This window comes from Melopsittacus undulatus, chromosome 5 (genome assembly GCF_012275295.1).
Source record: "Melopsittacus undulatus isolate bMelUnd1 chromosome 5, bMelUnd1.mat.Z, whole genome shotgun sequence".
Classification (NCBI taxonomy): domain Eukaryota; kingdom Metazoa; phylum Chordata; class Aves; order Psittaciformes; family Psittaculidae; genus Melopsittacus; species Melopsittacus undulatus.
The window spans coordinates 15,095,500-15,117,399 of record NC_047531.1 but is presented as its reverse complement, the minus strand read 5'-3'; the positions used below and the strand labels follow the sequence as shown (position 1 = coordinate 15,117,399).

Here is a 21,900-nt window from a genome sequence, read left to right as displayed (position 1 = left end):
ACACCCTTCAGATGGCTCTTCAGTCACAGACGCCTAGGTTCCGCTCTGATGGGCCATTGCTGTGTCTGCCCATACCGCGGCCTGGCCCACGGCACCACACTGTACACGGCCCCAGCTAAGGGGGCTTCTCCCCGCAAACGCCCACCGAAGCCCCCTCGCAGAGAAGCCTGAGCCTCGGAGCCGGGAGCGCAGCGCGGTGCGGAGGAGCGCGGTGCGGTGCGTGCGGTGTGAGGTGCGGGGCAGTGCAGTGCGAGCGCTGTGCAGTGAGGTGGCAGGGGGAAGAGCGGCGCTTTGGTGCCACCGCGTGGCTTACGGCGGCGCAGGGGGAGCGGGGCCGCCCTGCCCCGCTCTCGTTGTTTAATTACTCCTTGTAGAATTAACGCGCTGGAGTAAGGATGTGGTGTTTCTAGGAGATTGTGTGAGATGCACAGGGAAAGATCCCAGGGTTCTGTAGCACTTAAGAAATTTTTTGAGGGTTTGGGGAGCTTATTTTTGTTAATGTTGTTTTTTGTTTGTTTGGGGTTTTTTTGTGTTTTTGTTTTCTTATGTTTTTTTGTGTGTGTTTTGCTTGGTTGGTTTTTTTTTGTTGTTGGGTTTTGTGTTTTTTTTTTTTGGTGTAGAATTACATAAAACTTTGCTTGCTAATGGGTTCTGCAAGCAGCTGACCCACTACCAGCACTTGCAGTGTCAGTGGGGGTTCGAGGTGGTTTATGATGACTGGAGTGTGACAGAGTGAAGATGTCTTCTCTGTCTACTTTTCTTTTTGCAAAATGCCTATTCTCATCTTCTACAGACTATGTATCTCAGGGGCATCTTTTAGGTTTGCTGGGTGCAATGTTCTAACATTGTGACAGAGGTCAGAAATCACTTTTAAAATGTGATAAAAGTAGAAATTGCAGGGTAAATTTTGACTTCTGGGATTGGAAGTCTTGAAGTCAATCAGGTATGTGCCACCTCATCCGGAAGCCCTGAGCATAATTTGGAGAGTGCATTAAAGGTGGTGTAATTTGAGTGGTTTCCATTCCATTTAATGTGGTGAAGAATGTCTCAATAAAGTCCAACAGTGAAATTAGGAGTAAGAGTAATGCTTGCTGGTGAAAGAAGAGTGACCACTAATTCTGTTATGTGTCTGTACCAAGAGTAGCAAAGATTTCTTATGGTGCAGCCATTTACCTATCTGTTCCAGCTTTTCCCTTCCATCATGACAGTAGCATCTGAGGAGCAGTATCAGCCTTCTCTTCATGATTACTGTATACAGAAAATCTTGTGATATGAATACTATTTTTTTTACAAGCTCCATTCTTGGACCTTTAGAGTTGAAACTTAAGAGTCTGAGTGCCTACTGCTGGAAGTGTATTTCAAGTGTTACTTGCCTGTGCAAACAATTAGAATACAAAGTGTAACTCAAGGCTGCCTTCCCTGGATTCTTTATGTTTTGCCCAGCCCTCCCCCCCCCACCCCCACCCCCCACCCCCTCCTCCCCTTCTAAAATCCTTTGCTTCTGACCCATGTTTTGTGACTGATCTAAATTTCAGAAAACAGACTGTAAGGCTAAATCCAACAGCACAAAGTAAAACTCACTGTGAGTGCAGTCGTGAATTCTGTTTGTGCCCAGGAAATTCTGGTCCCATTGAAGGCAATGGCAGAAGTTCTTGTATTTTCAAGAGCACAAGAATTACTTGCTATCCTTTGTTTATGTAAAACCGCCCAACAAACATTGACAAACATTGCAGTTTCAGAGTTATTCCTGGAAATAAGCTGACCAAAAATCCACAGGTGTTATGTATACTCCTGTGTGTTTCTTTCACATATGAATTTGTTTTGGGACTGAAGAGAAAGGCTCTATATGCTCAATCTTAAAATTAAAGTTAAGGTATAGCAGTGTAAGAGCTATCTACTTTCTCAATCCATGTGTACGTCTAGTTTATGAACAAAGTCACTTGCTTGTAGCAATGGAAAAAAATGCATGAAAAAATTAATACTGAAAAAGAATTGGAACCCTGCAAGCTGAGAGAGAGGAACATGCCAATGCCATGTATTGCCTGGAAGGCAAGGATCCATCATATTCTGCAATTCACTGATGACCCATCTTGCATATCTCAAAGTCTCCACACTACCTAGAGTTGGCATTAGCTCAGTCGCTTGCTACTTTAAGTTTTAGCTCCCTCATAGAGAAGGTATATTAGAAAAATCAATAGGCAAATCAATACATTTTGCCAAAGTTATCACATGTGCTCCAGATGCTTAAGTTGCCAAATAGCATTTGATTCAAATAAAATGTATCTCACATCCTTTCTATTAAAGTGAGAGTTGGCATATATTTCTCTTCCCTCCCTCTCCATTCCCAGTTGAGTAGCATTTGCACTCTGGCACCAATTTACGTGGAATTTCAATGTGATTTTGAAATAAAATCGATTAACATTTTCTCTCCTGAAAAACTGTCTTAATATCATTCCAGCAATTACAGGAAATTAGGTTGTATAAAAATACGTTTTAGTTTTATTTCCCAAATAAAGAAATAATGCAGCACAATGAAGGGTTGTGCAAGAGAGCCCTAGGAGTACTTTGAAAAAGCAACAGTCAGTGAAGTGGAAAAATGAGAGAACGAAGACTGGATTTCACAGTAAACTATTTCCATTGGATTTCATCTCTAGATATTACATTTAATTTTTATGTGCATACAAATTATATTCCATGGGAACACTACGGGGTAAATTAACAGCGCATTGCACTTAGATTAGACATGCAAATGACAGAAATAGGAGGTAAATATGTAGAAAATGTATCCCTAAATCAGCATGTACTTATTGACAAACAGGAGCATCAGTAAAGCATTGTAGGACATACTACATTTTGCAGGAAGATGCGTAGGTTTTGATAAAGGTGTTGGTAATACTCTTCCCAAATTCCCTCACAACAGTGATAGCCTTTAATGTAAGACTGATAAGCACTTTTTTTTGACCAGCTAATTCTCACATAAATATAAAAAAAAAAAAAACAAACAAAAAACCCCCAAACAAACAAAAAAAAAGCCAAATCCAGGGGCTGCGTGTTTTCATGGTGATAATGGAACACGGTGCCTCTCATCTGTAGGTTAGAATCACAATTTGGTACCCGTTTTGTGAACTTGCAGTGACATGGGAATTTCAGTTATTTCGAAAGCTCTACTGAGAAAACCACCACTGCATTTTGCAATGGTGATAACCCTTGCTGGCAGATCTAACCAAGTCACCAACATTTGAAGGAATGGATACACTGACACTACAAAAGTCTAGGGGAAAGGAGGAGGTTATCTGCAGGAGTAGAACACTCACACAGTGTGAACTGCATGTGTTTAAACAGACTTGCGTCCATGCAGTAAACTGCAGTGATGTAGCTGGCAGATTACTCTGGTGGTTTTACTCAACTGGAGTCATCAGAGATTTCATCATACATTAAGTTAGCTAGTATTGATGATTTGTGAAGCTGGTTTTCACTGTAAACCTTGTCCTGACTTGACCAGCTGGTCTGTTTACCTGAACAATCTTTGCTGCTAATTATGATGGCTAGAAGTTACATCTCATTATGTGCTGGCTCATATATACATTCCATATCTATATCTGTTCTTCCAGTGAGAGCTCCATGAGCATCTTGAAGCTCCTCTATTTCTTTGTAAAAGCAGAGACAAGAAATTAATGGAGTTCAGAGGGAGTCATGCAAACAATTTGGAGGAAGTTGCTAAGAAAATGGCAAAGTCTTCCCTGAAATATCATAGGGAGCTCTGCTGAAACAAAGGGTATGCATGGGGGTTGGACTAGATGATCTTTTGAGGTCTCTTCCAACCCTTGGGATTCTGTGAAAATGTTCTCAGAGAAAGCTAAGGACTCATCATGTTTGAGCAGGTAGCTAGACTGTTTTCGACATAGATTGCCAGCATCAGGCTATGTGTCATTTCAGACATAGTCAATGCACAAAAGGTTTGTGTCTCCTGTCTAAGCATCTTCTGTTATTCTCGTCTTGCTTGCCTCCATGAAGAAGACTGATGCCAGACACAACTTTGGATACCAGAATGCTAGTGATTTACCCAGATCCAAACAGGACCTCAGCAAGATTGACCTAGGACTGTCTATTGCCAAGCAGCCTTCTGCCTCTGAAAATATCTCATTTTAATCTGAATATAAACATCAAAGGTCACAGGTCTGGCAGGTTGTGATGTTATCTAAGATATAGCTGCAGATCACTGTTTTGTGATTCAGTACTTTTTCTGAACACTGTCCCCAGTTCCCCTGACTCTTACTGTTGATGTAATGGACCCAAAGTAGTGATGAAACTTTGTGAGAATGAAGTAGCTCAGCTCCTGCTTGTGCCAGATCACTGCTGCTCCTCCTTTCTCCTGTCTTCCTGATTGAACAAGGTTTTTGAGAAGCAGCTGTAGTCTGTGACTTGTAAGCTCACTAATTCAGGAATGGACGGACTTTCTGCCACAGCCTGTCCCACTTCATCCTGTCTTCTCCCTGCTGAGAAAGTTTTCCCATCCCTGCTGCAGGCTCAGTCAGGTCCACCTTGGTCTCCAATCGGGAGACTTCGAGACACACTATACATAATGCTGTCGTCTCCTTTCAGAACACACCCAGAGCTAGTCTCGAGGAGAAAGGACAACGTAGAAAGAATCACTTCACACCTATACCCCCCACGGAGACCTTTCGTTGTGCTTCTTGCAACCAGATTTGCCTGTCCCACATTGGCCATTTTAGTCATCAGCTCACTTGTAGTAAGTGTGGGTAAAACCCTTCCCAAATCTTTGTTCGTGAAGTCAAGCCATGATGATGAATTCAGGAATGGGCAGACTTTCTGCCAGAGCCTGTCTCACTTCATCCTGTCTTCTCCCTGCTGAGAAAGTTTTCCCATCCCTGCTGTAGGCTCAGTGCAGTGGCTCCTTCAGTAAAATAGGACACCATTTGTTTGCAATAGCTTTGCATATGTACTTTGCCTGGAAGACTCTATCCCTGATGTAGCCAAGTCTCAGGTATTTTGTTAAGATACCATAGAGAAGCTTGCCATCCTGCAGACAAAAGGGTAATTTTGATTTTTAGAGTAGCTGCTGTAATAGTTTTCAGAGAAAAAAAATGCTTATAAAAACCAAAGTTCTGTTTTGAAGTAGAATTAAAATTTTGTGTAGAATTAAGTATTTGTGCCTTGTAAGTAGAATTAATATTTGTGCCTTGTAAGACACTCTTTAAATTACAGCATAAATTCAGAGCAACATCCACTGACCATGTTAGGCCATATTTCTTCTTGGTCTTTCAAGTGAGAGTATCCTATTGAAGTACAGTTAGAAAAATTAGCCCTTCCAGTTGCTTTTTGCGTGTGTACATCAAACTGCCATTCTGGGAAGCAAATTGTTGGCCTGGAATGTTGGATCCTGAAAACTTGTCTTTGGTTTTGTTCACAGACAGATTACTTTGTTACCTCAAACCACCTAATTTTTTGTAGCAGTTTCATTTCCCTGTGCTTGTTCTGTATGAATAGATATCTTCTAGTCACATTCACACATTTTCCCCCTGGTTAATTGTTTGAAATGTTTGATACCCCGGAGGTACAGTCATTGGCCTGTGTGGAGTTTGTCAGGCTGCACATTGGTGAAGGATTTAAAGAACGCATTTAGGCATGTCTTGAATTTGTAAACTGATGTATTCACTGTAGTACACTGGACATGTTATCTACTGCTCCCCACAGTCATTCACATTGACACAAAAATCAGAACTGACTTCCATGAGTCAAGGATCAGAAAAAAAATAAATCATAATATATATTTGACAGATAGAACTCCAGTTTGTATTCCAAGAATTATCATGATTGGTTTTCTGTTGTGGGGTTGTTTTTTTTTTTTCTTTTAATTTTCTATTGCTTAGTTTCTTTTCTTAAGCTACAGTGCTACTGGCAAGCTGAAATGTTCACAGGTCAGGTCCCCAAAATACCAGAAGATTGTCTTGAATATACTCGGTACTTCCTACAGTCTGTTTTGAAATAATCAAAGAGAAAAGAGAATTAGAGAAAGAACAAAACAAAGTGAGAACCTAGCTTTGTGAGTATGTTTATGAAACTCTTTTGAGAGGCAGAGGAAGATCTCTTCGACAGCCCTTGACCTGCCATATATTTGGAGTAAATAGTGAAGCCTGTGCTGCAGCAGGGACTGCATTTCAGACTACCCTTCTTGAAGGAAGCTGCCCCTTGCCACTGGGCTGTAGGTACATAAAATATCTTTCTTACTGACTGTATGTTGCATAGCTTTTCAATGCCAAGAGAAACAGTCTCATCACGAAGATCAGCATGCCTGAGAAGTATCCCATGACCCGTTGGGTGGTGCATCTTCCTCTAAACTGAGGTTCAAATCATCTTCAGATACTAGGAATGCAGTTCAATGTCTTGAAATTGGTAGAAACCATTTTTTTTTTTAGTTTAAATAAATACACACCAAATAAACACTATATTTTCAGCTTTAAGCTACAGCAGGTTTACCTAAGTCTCTGTGCTTGTGATGCACAGTAGTCATCAAGCTGGCTGCTGAATTATTTCCTTATAAGATCATTTAACTTCAAAACTTCGTATTATACAGGTCACATGTTCTGGTGATATTCAGAAGGGAATTGTCACTTTCAGACAACTAATATCAGTCATTCTTCCAGCTATATTTGGATTGCAGGCTCAGGAAAGTGTGATGGCAGTTATTAACTGCTCTCAAGAAATCCACTTGCAAGATGGATTTATTTCTTGATTAATGATGGAGATTATTCAAGTATTAATTCCAGTTTTTTATATCACAAACTTGATATCATCCTTGTTCTCTCCACCCTTAAAATTACTATGATTACTCTAATTGTTAGAAAGCTATTATTTGATTCAGATTTGCAAAGTAATTATCAGCTAGTAGCACATCTGCCATTTCTTACTAAATTTTGGTACGCATTGTTGTATCTCAATTAACAAAAGATCTACTAACTGAAGCATTGCTGTATGAATTCTAGTAAGGCTTTCAAGCATGACATAAATTTTGTCCTGATTGATTCTGACTCTTACTGTGTGCTGTTTAATTTGTTGCTTTGCATTTCAGAATTGTTCTGCGATCCTGGTGCTTGATGTTTCATACAATGATTTCTTCGTCTGCAGCAATCAGATGTACATCTAGAGGTTTTAACTGATGGAGCATTCTTTGTGACATTATTTTTTACTTCTTCTTTGTGAGTTGTATTCTCATTACCTTTTTTCTTTGATTGTGTCACAGGCTACAGGGATTAAGTAGAATTACAGTTTTTAATCTCATCTTTAAGATGGTGCTACTAACATAATGGGATAATTTTCTCCACATGTCTAGCTTCTCTTTCATTAATATGAGGAGCACTGAAGGCAGCAAATATACCAGCTGTTTATACTGGAGCATCATTGAGTTGCTTTTTATACCAGCTCTATTTCTTATATAAAGTTGTCCAACTTGTTGCAAAATTATAAAGCATTTAAGGTTGAGATTTTTAAAATTCATAAATATGCACACATGCACATCCAGACACACACAAATTCTGCAAATGTCTGTGAACATTGCTGTATTAGATAAGCAATTTCATTGACTTACTGAAAATAATTTACTGATGAGCTTTTTACAGTGTGTCTTATATAGAAAATATATGAATAGTTCAATTGATGTGCAATGTTGCTTTCTCAACACTATAAACTCATCTGGATTGTGAAGTTCAGCTTATGTCTGCTTTCTGTAAAAATACTTTCATAACCTTTCTTAGAAGCTATTATCAGAAAAATCTATTTCAGAGTGTCTGGAGGCTTCTCTCAAGCTCCTTCTACAGTCTCCAAATTCAGAGCCACCTCTGATTACAATGGTTTTCCTTTACAACTTCTTTTTATTTCGGTAATTTTACCTACTGGCTTTACAATTAATGATAGCCATGAAAATACTAATACAAAGTTGAAAGTTAGAAATAAAATTGTGTAATTCATATGTACGTTTGGAAGAGTGGAATACATGCTGATTCAGTTGCATTTAATGGCTGCTTTATTTGCTTATTTAGATAATTTTATTGTCCTTAGTATTTACATGTATAACTATCATAGCAGGAACCTAGCATCTTGCAAGTGTATTAGAAAGACTAAATAATTCTGAAACCCTTGAACAAACTGGATTGTTATTCACAGCTTCAGAATTTTTATGGAAAAGGAGCAAAGAAGGATAGTAAAAATTTCCCCTATAGTGGAGCTGTATATCCCAGGCTGTAGAGATACTGCTTTCTTTTATTTTTTAATTGGTATCTAGCATTTTTATAATTATAGTTTTTTTAAACAGCACAGTATTCCAGATACGTACTTTGATTTTTAATATGCTTATTTTAAAAATTAAGCTGCATATTCTATTATTAAAAAAAAACAGGTCTGAGCACATACACTTAAGTCTAACCTGTTTATATTACAGAAATATATATGTATGTGTCAACATCACCAATGGATGCATTCTGGAGTGGAGCATTTGAATTACTTGGAGTAGAATGCTGCAACACTTATTTCTTTTTAGACTTGCAGTGGAATTGTATTCTACAACAGCAAAATGCTTTAATTGCATGTTAAATCAGTTTATTTAGGATGATATTCACTTACTGATACATCGCTGCTTCTCATGTCTGAAATTCTGAGGTATAACTGTTTAGAAGAGGAACTGGGCTCTCCTGAGCATGGAGAGTTTGGCTCTTGTAGAGAAGGCCAACATAGGGGAGAGCACTGAGGATCAGGAATCTTCAATTTCATATGCATGACATTCAAGAGCTTCAGCTTCTGCTAACAAGTTAGGTGGCTCTATTTTCTTCCTTCTTGCAAGCTGAAAAATCAGGTATAACCCTAATGTATATATAGGGCTTTCCTTCCCCTCCATCCCCCCAATTCTGACTTTGTTAAATATCATATCTTTATTACAGCTTTCTCTTACACCCATTTGGACAGCATGGAAACATGAAAATATTTTTCCAGCAGGCAGATTAGTGTTTTTTCTTACTAATTAAAGTGGGGGAGCTTTTCTCTTGCAACTAACTGCTACTTCTCCAAAACAAGCCAATAATCTCTAATAGAAGCCTATTCTTAGGCTGTTTTTCTCAAGCTGTTTTTCACTGCAAGTTCAGATTTGTCTGATGTTTCTTCCATGTGTAGAGGATTCCCCCATTATTTTTCTACTCCTTCACTTGGAGAGAAGCAGCTATTAAAAAATACAACATTCTTGGCTCTTTGTCTTGTTTCTTCTTGACCTTAGATGTACTAACATGTCACAGGTGTATAGTGTAAACCGTGCACTGTCTTCAAAGGGCACAAATAGGTAAGCTCTGTGTGCAGAAAGTGTGTACTAAAACGAATGTTAAACCAGTTAAATAAAAATGCTAAGTGTTTAAAGCTCCAGAGAGTTTTTGAATGGCTGACAGCTCTAGCTGGAGACAACTTCCCAGGAGCAAGTGCTTTAACTGAGACTTGGCTTGCTGAGCTACCAGGTTGACACAAGTTTGCTACACATTGTGCTGAGAAACCTGTCCGGGGCACAGCAAAATTAGTACAGTATGGTCTTATGGTTGAAACAAAGTCCACAAGCTTGAGTCTTACTAACCTTATGCTCTGTGCTTCTAATTAAACTAGTTCTTGTTTCCATGGTTGTTGGTAAGATTGGAATCAGGCTCTATATAATCTTTCTACATTGTTCTTAGAATAATTGTTCAAGTCTAATTCCTGTGTGTTGACATAAGCTTTGTTCTGTCTCTGATGAACTAGGAATATTGGGATGCAGGGTTCTGCTTTGACAGTGTTGGCTGAGCAATACATAAGGTAATAGGGCTGGGGCACAAGAAACCTGAAATGAGAAATTCAGATTGGAACTGGAAGACTGCAAAGTGAACACAGGTACATAAGGACAGAGTAAACACTGGAGAAGGAGGATAAGAAAATGAAATAGTTAATGCAGCTGCTCAGGTCCTCAGTTGTACTGGGAGCAGGTAAGGTGCAGAGGAACCATTCATGGATTTTACATACAACTTCCTACCTAAACAGAGTTAAACATAGATGCATAGAACTGCAAAAATCACAGAAGATCTGACCTCCAGCTTTCAGTCACATCCTCTATGCCAAAGCAACATTGAGACAAGGTAGTACACAGCGTGCCATGGTGGCTTTCAGCCATTTGAAACGGGCCTTCCAGGGCATTTCTCTGGTGCTTGGACGCACCTGATCAGGAGTCTGTGTTGGCTAAAAAGATTCAAAACTTGGTTTCTAGTACAAAAATTGTGATTTTTGACCCAGGTCTGCACGATCAATTTGGCACAACAATTGATTTGTAAGTTATTATCACTATTTGGCATATCATTTAGATTAAGAATGTTACAAACATTTAATTATTTTAACATGCACAGGTCAGCTAATACAAACCTGGGAATGTCCTGGTTAAAATTACGCTTCAGAGAAATTCAAAGGTGTAGGTACAAGAGGGCACATATAAACCAATCAACCCTTGCTGTGTCGTACAGTGATGCTGTATTGTTGCTGTATGATTGGGGCATTTTCATTTTCATAATCTCATTTCTGATGACACTAGAACAATTTTCAGAGGCCTTGAGTGTTTCCTTTTTTTCTTTTTTTTCCCCTCATGGTGTCACTACAGGCCAAACCTGACTTACCCTCATGCATCCCTGTACACAAGCCTCACCAGAGTGGAAGAGGTATCTGTGCTCTGCTAACTCCAAAGGGGACAGTTGTCTTCCATGACAAGAGTACAAGAAATGGATGGCTATTGGGTAAGCATAAATTATTATACGTAAGTTTGAGTGGCTATACAGCTCAGAGGCTTCTTTTTCTAAAAAGCTTTTATTTGTGCTCCTGGACAGTGGTTATTTTCAATATGAAAGAAGACAATCTCAGACTCAGCAGTTGTGCCAGGAAGCAAATGTATCAGAAATTAAACTGTATACTAACTTTCTGGGCTTTATAGGCTGAGACATTTTATTGCACTTTTAGAATAAATATTTGTATAAACTGGTGAAGGTCAACTGCAAAGGCAATGTTATTATCTGGCTTAAAATTATTACCTGTAAAGTGTAATAACCTTAATAAAAGGTTCTCATGTTCAGGCCTAGTTCTCTTACTGCTTATCATTAAGACACAGTTTATTGAAAGTGTTAGCAAATGTATGGTTCAAACATAATTTCATCAGGCGGAAGTAATTTTCTTTAGTGCAAAAAGAAGAGGAGAGCAATTGGCAGTATTTATTTATGAGAGCGTACGTGACCTCCATTCCAGCTTTATGTCATATGCTGGCATTTCATCTGGGTACTCCAAAAGTAGATCTGCTCTAAAAAAGATGACCTCTGCCTTACTTATGGGCAGAACAGAGGTGACAATGGTCAAAATGCTGAGATTTGGACTGCCTGACATTTTTATCAACCTCAGTAATGCATTTCAGCTGGAAAATGCTGAAGTTGTCAACACGCAGCTTTTGGATATTGTGTTCCTGTCAAACATTCTGTAATTCAGCATTTGTAACTGCTGGTTTTGCTTCTAAAGGAGTCCCTTGCACCACATGTACTGCCTCAGACATTCCCGTACAAGCATGTAATTCATCCACTTAATTTTCAAGAACCTTTCCGTCTTCTCATTACATGGTAATTTCCTGTATCAGAAATTTAATGTCCTCTAATTGTAGGATGATATTTCAAGATCAGAAAATTATTTATTTTCATATGCCAAGTGGATTTTGGGTTTGGAATTCAGATAAAATACACAACTTGATTTGTTTCTTATTGCTTTTAAATTTTTACTTCAACTTGTTTGCAAATTAGTACTTTGACATTTTCATCACAAAATGACATACTAACCCTACCCCTTCAGCTGTGATGAAAAACATTATTAAGATTGCAATGTCAAGCTTTCAGAAGCTAGGGAAAAAAATGGCATCTTGTCTAAATAGCGCATTCCTAACTTGGCCCTTACCTCAGCTGAAGACATTACAATATTGCCTTTAATTATATGAAAAAGTCTATTTTTTCTCTTGCTACATTTAATATCCGAAGTAGGAGTATTTTGTAGATTGGTTAGAATTGTGTGATGAAGAGATGCTTCATTAAATTATTCTAATTACATGAAGCAGGTTTTGTTGCAGAAGTTGGAAGGTATTTAGCAAACTCAGTTAAGGATTACCAGCAGAAAAAGGGTTGTCTATATTATGGCAGCAGCAGTTTGCCTTCTAGAGATGGCTTGCTCTCTTTCGTCTGCCGCAGTATTTCTGGACTGGTGACAATGGTCACTGGTTTCCTTGTTGCTTGAGATCACTGGAAATATTCTGAACATTCATAGCTGAAAGCCAGGGCAGTGGGAGCTGAGCTTTGAGCACAGAAAATGACACACAGTAATTTCGCAAATGTGATGTCCAAACTGAGTCTTTTATACGTTATGTTTCAAAATGTTCATCTCTCAGGTTATTTTGAAAGTAAATTATATTATGTATTTGAAGGATTGTAATCAAATAGGGATTGGATAATTTTGTCTTCAGAAGCATATTTGAACTATGCAAAATAAGAAAGCTACAGATACCCACTGAATGATGAAGACAAAATAAAGAATTGCTCATTACATAAAAAGAATCCTCCTCCGCTGCAACATTCAGGTGCTATGCACACAAAGAAAAAGTTAAAACACATTAAAAAAAATAAAAAAGCATACTGACAGCTACATGATCAAACTGAAAATATCTAAGATGGGAGTTCTCAGGCTATGGTACGTGTACTGCTGTGGTATGAAAACTATTTCAAAGTAGTCTTCAAATAAGATCTGAGAAGAGGAATGTCTCCTCCTCCTGAGTTGCTCTTATTGCATTCCCACAGGAAACTGGGGTGAGGATCTGAAAGCATGTGTGTGGTTTAGTACATGCCATGTTTCCACCATCGCTAATCTGTTAAAATGCAATTCTTTTTCCATAGCAAACTGAAATGGTTACTCCAGGCTTAAAGGATGTCCTGTTAGGTGATAAGTCACAAAAGTGCCATGTTAACACCTACTCCCCTTACTCCCCTCCTCTGACTCTTTGTGGGGAAGATGAAGTCAAATAGCATTATGTCCTTCTAGGAATGTCCTCAGGTACACTTCACAAGCCTTTGCCAAGGAAGCTAATGGAGCGAGCGAGATCAAACAGGAGTTAATTGTTGTTTTGTGTAATTTTAAAGTAATTTGCTGACAGCTGAAGAACTGTATGAAATTCCATCCCAGGTGTTCCAATACATAAACTGTAGCAGGCAATGACTTTTCCCACCTGCTGCTCCTCAAACCTGCCCAAACTCTTCTTATCCTTAGCCTTATTTTTTTGTCAGATTGTAATTGCCTGGCATTCACAGTTTGTATTCCTCAAGCTTCTCATAGCTCATTGCTTAGCATGTGTGGGCTCCTTGTCCCAGCTCCGTTAATTTCCATCATTTCCTCAACCCAAGTGTCGTCATCTGGCCAAACGTGAACCCCATGTTCCCCATCTTTGTCCAAGTCTCAGGGTTTGTCCACACATGAGGGCTCTTCATGACTAAGGCACAACCGGGTCTTTGTGTCTTTACTACTCAAATCTATTTGAGTGATGTTTCTCACAATATACTCTATGGCTGTGAAAACAACCATGTACATACATATTACAGTGTAAACTGAAAGTATAGATATAAGCTCAAGAAATTCTGTGTAAGTGAAGTTGTCTGAAAAATTAAAATTTCTTAAATGGATAAACTTGTAATTAGTCATGCTGTCATTAACTAGTCATTTAGGTAGGTTTATTAGTATTGGCCATGCATCGAAGAACCAGATCTGAACTCAAAAACATGTTAAAGATAATATTGGAATCCTATTTCACTTCAGATATTTATTCATCTGAACATTTATTTAAACAAAAGCAGTATCCACCGAACTGCTAAAGATACATAAATGTACAGTGATTTTTTTTGATCAGTACAAGACATCAGAATTAATAGTGCTAAGTGAGTCTTAACCAAGATATACAATTAAATGAGTAGAAGAATAACTCACATAGTATTTCCAGCAGTGTGGGAAGTGACAAATAGCATTTCAAAGAAATTCACAACTGACAAAAGAAAAATTAATGTTTTCTACGAGGTATGAAAGTAAATATATGGGTGTAAATGTTTGAATATATAGTTATAAATACACATACATACGCATTAATTTGAATCTAACAGAGTAGTAAACAGTAATATGATTAATACAGGACAACTTAAAAAAAATATTGTTAGTGCTAATGGATTTACTCTTATAAAAAATAACCTATGCAGGCCATTGATCAGTAGAAATTTAAAACCACAATTCATTGTTATAAGTTCAAAGTTAATACACTCATTCATAATCTCTGGCTTGCATAAATAAGTTCTTTTGCTGTCTTTAAACATATACAAGTGCTCAAATATGTGCAAGATATATTAATACCTTGTTATCTTGACAGACTCCCAGCCTGCCTGCAAAGTTACTGTACTTCAAATACTTTCTAGTACTTACAGGTGTGTCTGAATGCTTCACTTTGCTGCTGCTTTTGAGTGGAAAATAAAAGAGAATTAGGAAAACCCTGTTGAATATTTAGGAAAATGTTTTGCTGCATAACTGAAGTAGCAGGAGATCCATAAAACCAGTCCACAGAAATGCCATGTGTTTTTTCAGTCTGCAGTGGAGGTGAAAAATTCCCCATGATTGAATCACTGTTTACATTCCACATTTGATATTCATGCACAAACTGCAGGCTGTCAGCATTCAGCATTTTCCACAGAGGATCCAGAAAATAATGTGTTTGGTAAAGCCAGTGTGGTGCTGGGTAGGAAGGATAGTGTCCCCATGGCACGAAATAATTCATAGCAAGGCAATGCTCCAGCTCCTTTAAACGCCCCCGCTTTCGTGACCTTCGATGTTGCCTGAAATCCCCATGGACAAAGTCATTTAAGTTTGATGGGTGAATACTCCAATAGTTTCCTTTGCCATCCTCACATCTTCCCACCTTGATGAAACAGTCATTTAGTGAAAGGTTGTGCCTTACACTGTTCCTCCAGCCTCGACCTTTGTTCCTGTAGAAAGGAAAGTTATCTTCAATATATTTGTAGATAGCAGCTAAATTCAATTTATTTGTAGGGGAAGAGAGAATTGCCTTTGCAATTAAGGCTATGTAAGATAGGGGTGGTTTTTCCAGAAATCTTGCTTCATCCACGGTCACAGAAAGACCCTTTTTGGCATGTATGAGGGAACTGGGGATTCGAGGTGGAATCCTGTGAACGAGTTTTCCTTCTTCTCCTGCTGCTGTACAGATGTCTAGACTTCCTTCACTTTTTTCAGAAGAGTCTTCACTCATTATGGCAGCCTGAAATCTAGCATTTAGTTTATGTGTTCAGATATTTTGCTGCAAGTAGTCAGTTGAATAATTGGTCCAGTGAATATAACCAGCAGGAGAAATGAAAGTTGGACTTTAAATGTGCTCACACGTACCCAGATTCCTATTTTATACTCTGTTAAGTCAACATCCTTAACAATGAAAACTGAACTGCCTGTGTTTACAAAAGTCAAGGTGCAAGTCCTGGCTGAATGAAAAAAAAAATACAAAATAATTATACTATGTTAAGTATGAAGATAAACAGACCATGACGTTAGCCTCTCACTTCATTATAATCTGTGAAAACACCCTTCAGTGTTCCCCATTGAAACATAATGATTAATGAGAAAGTGATGGTGGCTAGATAGAGTTGTGAAAGGATTAGACCCTCCAGTGATATGCAGAACAAATTGAAACCAACATGTTGGTTCCTGTGTTTTACACTTAGTTAAACATGTTGTATTTAGTACAATAAACATTTGTTTTATGCACTAAAAGAAAGTAGCACATGAAATGTAACTTGCTATCAAATTTTGTAGCTGCAGGGGACATATATTTGGTAAAATGGAGTTATAGAACAGAACCTCAACAGATTACTCCCCATTTTTCTTATTAACTCTCTGATCCCAATTGTGCAACTAGTTTTCATGACGAGTACGCATGTGGCCAGTCCTGCTGACCCAGGAAACCACTTGAGGGAGCAAGTACCACTCAGAGCAAGTGAGCACTGTGCTCTGGGACCCTCAAAGCATGAGCTGTGCCTTGAACTTTCCCATTGCCCTCAGCCTTCTGAGGTCTGACACCGTTAAGGACAAGAGGCTCATCCTGTGGTTAGTCAAGAAAGGTAATTAAATATGTTGAAATATGTTCTAAAACAAAACAAAATAAAATGGTAGAAGCTTTGAAAGAACACGTATTGCCTTCTTTTGGGTAACTTTTGATGATCCAAATATGTAGTCCCAAATGAGATCTGTGTTTTGAGGCATCAGCGGCCTCAAAGACTTAACCTTATGAGGCTGAAGTTGATGTTGTTCAGGCTCTGATGGGTTCTGAAAATAATCCATGGTTGCTTCCTTATAGATGCTAATTCTGGCAGGGGCATCCATTAAACTGATCCCTTTCATGCTCAGGCAGAAGTTCTCATTCGGGCTGGTCATCTTGACTGGACACTTATAAGTCTTTTCTCAGGCTTTCACATCCACCAGCCTATGTTTCAGTTGGCAGCCACAATGTTTTTAAATCAGGAAAAAGACTCAGTGTAATGCTGTACTTCATATGGGTTATCCAGCATTTCTGACAGACAGAATTGCCACTTTCTTGCTTACAAGATTTAATAGATGACTTTTTCACTAACCATTGTGAATGGGATGAATGGGATGAACAACCTTGTCTGTTTCAAAATCCTAATGATGACTTGATGAGATACTAATTATTTTTCCTGGGTCCAAAGTCTCAACAATAATTTATTTTGCAGGCATTCATTTTTCCTGCTCTGTCTTCACCAGAAATTCCCTGCTTGGCACATCCCGAAGTTGCCATCATCTCTCCACTACTGGTGGCTTTTCATAGCTGTCTGATGACTAATTTACCCAGTTTGTTCTCCTCTTATTTGCAGCAGAATGGTTGCCATATCATAGCAGGAATTACTGAGATTAACTCTGAAATGTGTGATCTGGCACTTTATTTATTACAAATCATCCCTTTTCTGTTGCTGCAACTGTTAGTAGATCATGCCTAAAGGGTTTCCTAAAATAATAACATCGAAAGTCTGATTTTGATTCAAAATACTGGATCCACTTTAGATTATTAGGTTATTTCTATTGAGATTTGTGGTTTTATGGAGCTGGAGAACAAATATTACTCACTGGGCAAGGATCATCTATTTCCTTACCCCCTGTCTTCAAGAAAGAAACACAGAATCAATCACATGTTTCTGCTATTTTAGTAGTGACTTTGAAAATGGAGAGGATTTTAAAGAAGGACGAGGCACTGACACTACCCTTTGACTGTTTACAAATAGCCAAATTATATCAAGAACAAGCAAAACCATATTATTACAGTTTTCAAGCTTAAGGGCAGGTTTTCAGAAACTGAGGAAACTGATGTTATTAAGGGAAACCAGACTGAAGAGTTTAAAAATTTAAATGTACTAAATGCCCAAAGGTTGACCATGTGAAACTTGAACTCAAACCCTAAGCAGAAAGAAAAAATGTGTAGGAAAGGGCTCCATACTTGAACAGATGAACAATCCTTTCAATGAGTAAAGGAAGATCCTACAGGGAATTAAAGATAAAAGTGTGAGCAAGAAGAGCTACATTTGGAAGGGCTAAAATCTCCAATCTCACAGAATCCCAAGGGTTGGAAGGGACCTCGAAAGATCATCTAGTCCAATCCCCCTGCAAGAGCAGGGTAACCTAGAGTACATCACACAGGAACTTGTCCAGGCAGGCCTTGAATATCTCCAACGTAGGAGACTCCACAACCCCCCTGGGCAACCTGTTCCAGTGCTCTGTCACTCTTACAGTAAAGAAGTTCTTCCTGATGTTAACGTGGAACCTCCTATGCTCCAGTTTACACCCATTGCCCCTTGTTCTACCACTGGATATCACTGAAAAAAGCCTAGCTCCATCATCCTGACACCCACGCTTTACATATTTGTAAACACTGATGAGGTCACCCCTCAGTCTCCTCTTCTCCAAGCTAAAGAGACCCAGCTCCCTCAGCCTCTCCTCATAAGGGAGGTGTTCCACTCCCTTCATCATCTTTGTGGCTCTGCACTGGACTCTTTCAAGGCAAAGATTGTATTTTTTCCCAGATATGACCTCAAGGAAACTACTAATCCCATACTTCCAGGTATCTTGCTTTTTCCTCCTTTCTCCATGCTATTTCTATAAGTAACTTTTATTTTCTTCTGAGTCCTATTTTCAAAGGTGAAAGGGTGAACATCTCTCTCTTTCCCCAAGTCAAGGTTATTTCTAAAAGCTATAAGGCAAATTCATGGTTTATCCTTACTCTTTGTGGGAAATTTCTTGTCACTGCCTGAAATGTCTGCAAAGATTTCACATTAGAGGAAGAACTGCCTTCACTAGCTCAATGTCTGGTTTTATCTGACAGGGCAGGGAAAGCTTACTGTCTACTCTTACTATATAGACTTTTTCCAACCCGGGAAGCAGACTCTTCTACAAATAACCCCATTTTTGTTTCTGTAGTCTCTATAGTACTGCTAAAACATTGGATGGTTAGAAATCTGAGATTTCTCACAAAACACCATAGCATAGAATGTGCTAGCTTTATCAGCCAACTCGTTAACTTGTTTGTTGTTTTGCCTTGAAAAGATGAGTAGAGAACCCATAGTATTTGGAAACTCTTTTCCAGTAATATAATCTGTTCTGATTTTTAACTTTGCAAAGATTGCATTTTTCTCTGTCAGTGTTTAACTTTCTGTCCTCAATTTAGGTTAAAGAGAGAATGCAGGCTATCCCCTTATAATAATACTAATGCTTTTTTATATACATTTATATATATTTAAGGACTGCATTTTTTTTTCTACTTGGCAGTATGAAAACAGAACAAATTTTAAACAATGAGCTGGATTTTACTCTGGGTCACAGAGACCAGTTGCAGTCATTGGACAAAGTTTCATTAAAAAATTCTGACAGTGCATGCAAGCTATAACTAAGAGCAGAAAACAATTGAGGGCAGCCTTTGTCCTCACTCAGCCTTTATTACTGATATTTAACTTCAATCATGTTGAATTTAGAGAGAAACTCTTGCTTAAGTGAAATGCTGTGCTTTTTTCCCTAGCTCTACATGCTTTGAGAATGAATTGCTGTTTCAAAATATGTCCCACACTATGCAGCAATGTTTTTTTCTGAAGAATATAACCTTTAAAATCTTTCTTCTACCTCTTGTTCAGCACTTTTGACCATTCAACAGTCAGCTAGAATAGTGTTCCTCTGCAAGGAGAGAATGCTTTTGTGCCTTATCCTAATAGATTTATTTAATAGCAGCAAAGTAATACATCTCATAGTCTCTGCTGAAGAAGTGCAGTTTTCTAGGACACTAGGGAATACACTGTTAGGAAGCCAAGTGGAACCAGATTTTATACTGCTCATCTTTAGTTCGTGCTTAAGACATAATTGTTTCTCATTTGACACAGAAAGGTATATTCTCTATCCTTCCAGTTAAGACCAAGAAAGATCAGCTGGCCTGTGCTAATAATAGATATGCCAAAAACATAGGCAGGTGCAAGTATTTTTTAATTAAAGGTCTGTTTGGTTATTGGTTTTGTTGCTCTGCTGTGTGTTTTAATTAAGTCCCAAGCCTGCTAACTCTGTGATGTTCTTACTATGCTGCTCAACAGAGAAGCTACCCCATACAGAGCTGTCTTATTATCTACACATTCTTCCTCAGTTCTACCTGTTTTTTCCCCTGTTACTTAGTGTTTAAGGACACCTGGAAACCATTTGTCTTAACTCGACATTTGAGTTGAAGATGAGGCTTTAGAGAAGAAGTGAATAGAGAAGTTATTCCATGAAAATGTTCTAAAATTACCCATTGCTGTTACAGTCTGAAAGAAAATCGTCTGTTGTCTGCTCCTAGGTATTTTGGGCACCGTTTTGCAAGATGCAAAGGAGAAACTTTATTATTTTCCACGAAAATATTTTCACACATAGAAACAGTTAATGCAGCTCTTGTAAGTATAACAATGCTTGCTGTGGTGTGACTCTATATAAGCTTTTGATAAAATATTTGCATCATCATGAAAAGTTTGACCCAGTACAAATTGTCCAGGTAAGACCTAACTCAGGTGAAGAACAGAGATAAACTTCTACCCCTCTGCACTGAAATAGGTGAAGATTGTGGATTGGAAATTGCTTTCTGCAAGAGAGCCTTCCTCTGTTCTCAGCTATGCTTGTTGGCCTGCACCTTTATAAACACTAGCATTTCTTTCCTGTATGAAGGCAGAATCTTTTCCTATTTTATATTATTTATTTCTTCTACAACATTTTTCTATTTCCTATTTTAACTGACCTTACTAAGTAGATGCTGCTTCTCTCACTAGATAATGCTGCTCAGTGGTACCTCTTAGACTAAACTATTAAATAACCTATTGGTTCTTGGTACCAATATTTCCTTACACCCAGAAGTAAAGGATTTTAATTCAATGAATGAAAAGACAGTTACAGGTACACAGAAAAATCTGAGTTAATTAATGTTGCTAATATTACTCAATTCAAGAAAAGAAAAAAAATGTGTTTGAATACATCTTTGTTTTCAGAAATCCTGCTGCCCATCCTGCCTTCCTAAGCAGCCCTTGGAATTGCATGAAGTGATTTGTTTGATGGCTTAGGCAGAATGTCCATCCTATTACTCGCTGAAGCCAATGGAAAGGGTCTAATTTAACTGAACTAGTGCTCGACTGGGCCAAGACAAATCACAGTTTGGTTTCAGCAAGCATTAAGAAAAAAAAAAATTACAACAACAATGACAACAACAACAACAACAAATCAACGGATCAAACCCCTCTTTAACCAAACTTTAACCTGTTTTCCTACAGTCTAGCATCAATACTACTTTGATTTTCAACTAGAACTCATTCTCAAAGCATGTCTTGGTCTAAGGTATGCCCTTCTTCCTCCTGAGCACATTTGGTGGTCAGCCCTCCTCCTGCTTGCACCTCTTACCTCTGAGATCCACCAGAGTCCATTTGGGAATTTACCTTCCCATTTCTATTTGTCTATGCAGCTTTTTCTAAAGAAACATGCAGAATGAGAAAGCAGAAATGGCTCTTCACAGAAACAGGTGTAACCATTAGGGTAACAGTGTCACAAATAAGTTCTCCTTGTTTGCATAATTGCTACAGTGATATTTTCTTAGATTATGTGTTGACAGAAGAAATCGAGTTGCCTCTAGAGCAGGAAGCCTCATTTTCCAAACTGTAGCTAATTCACACAGTAGAAAGCCAAAACATGCATGTGGCAAATCATCTTTGTAGTTATGTGCAGAGCAGTAAGTGGGAGCAGGCAGAAGTGGTGGTTATGGGAAGGACTCAAAATGGCCTGCAAGACCTGAGCCATTTGAAAATGTGAGTGAAGAACTAGGTTTCTAGCCTGTGCTGAGATCTTTGACGAGTCCACTAATGCTGTCAGTCTCTGATGTGGCTTGTTATATTTATTAGCTTGCACTGTGCCATTACATTATAATCTAGGCTTACCATTTGAGACAGATATGGGGGAAACAGGAGAGGTTAAATAATATGAAGGGAAATTGTGACATTTGAGTTCATGATCTTTGTACCGTAAAGACTGCATCTTTCCATGCAGGGGATGCCATAAAAGTAAAAGCCAAATGCTAACTGATTCTTGAGGACAATTGAGAAGCCATAGTTTTATTTTATATCATGGGACAATGTCCTGTACAGAGGCTGAAAACCCTTTAAGCAGTGCACTGTGTTTCTTCCTCTTGTTTACAGCTCTGTGGGACAGGGTTTTTGTTTC

At 38.5% G+C, this 21,900-nt stretch overlaps 1 protein-coding gene across 1 annotated transcript in view; it reads right to left on the bottom strand.

Annotated features, from left to right (window-relative positions):
* Nucleotides 1–15,382, bottom strand: part of LOC117436199 (forkhead box protein L2-like) — a 33,558-nt gene extending 18,176 nt beyond the window's left edge. Inside the window, exon 1 of the mRNA XM_034062916.1 lies at nucleotides 14,750–15,382. Within this exon, the coding sequence (XP_033918807.1) occupies nucleotides 14,750–15,382 (633 nt within the window). The remainder of the gene's footprint in view (nucleotides 1–14,749) is intronic.
* Nucleotides 15,383–21,900: the final 6,518 nt, after the last annotated feature.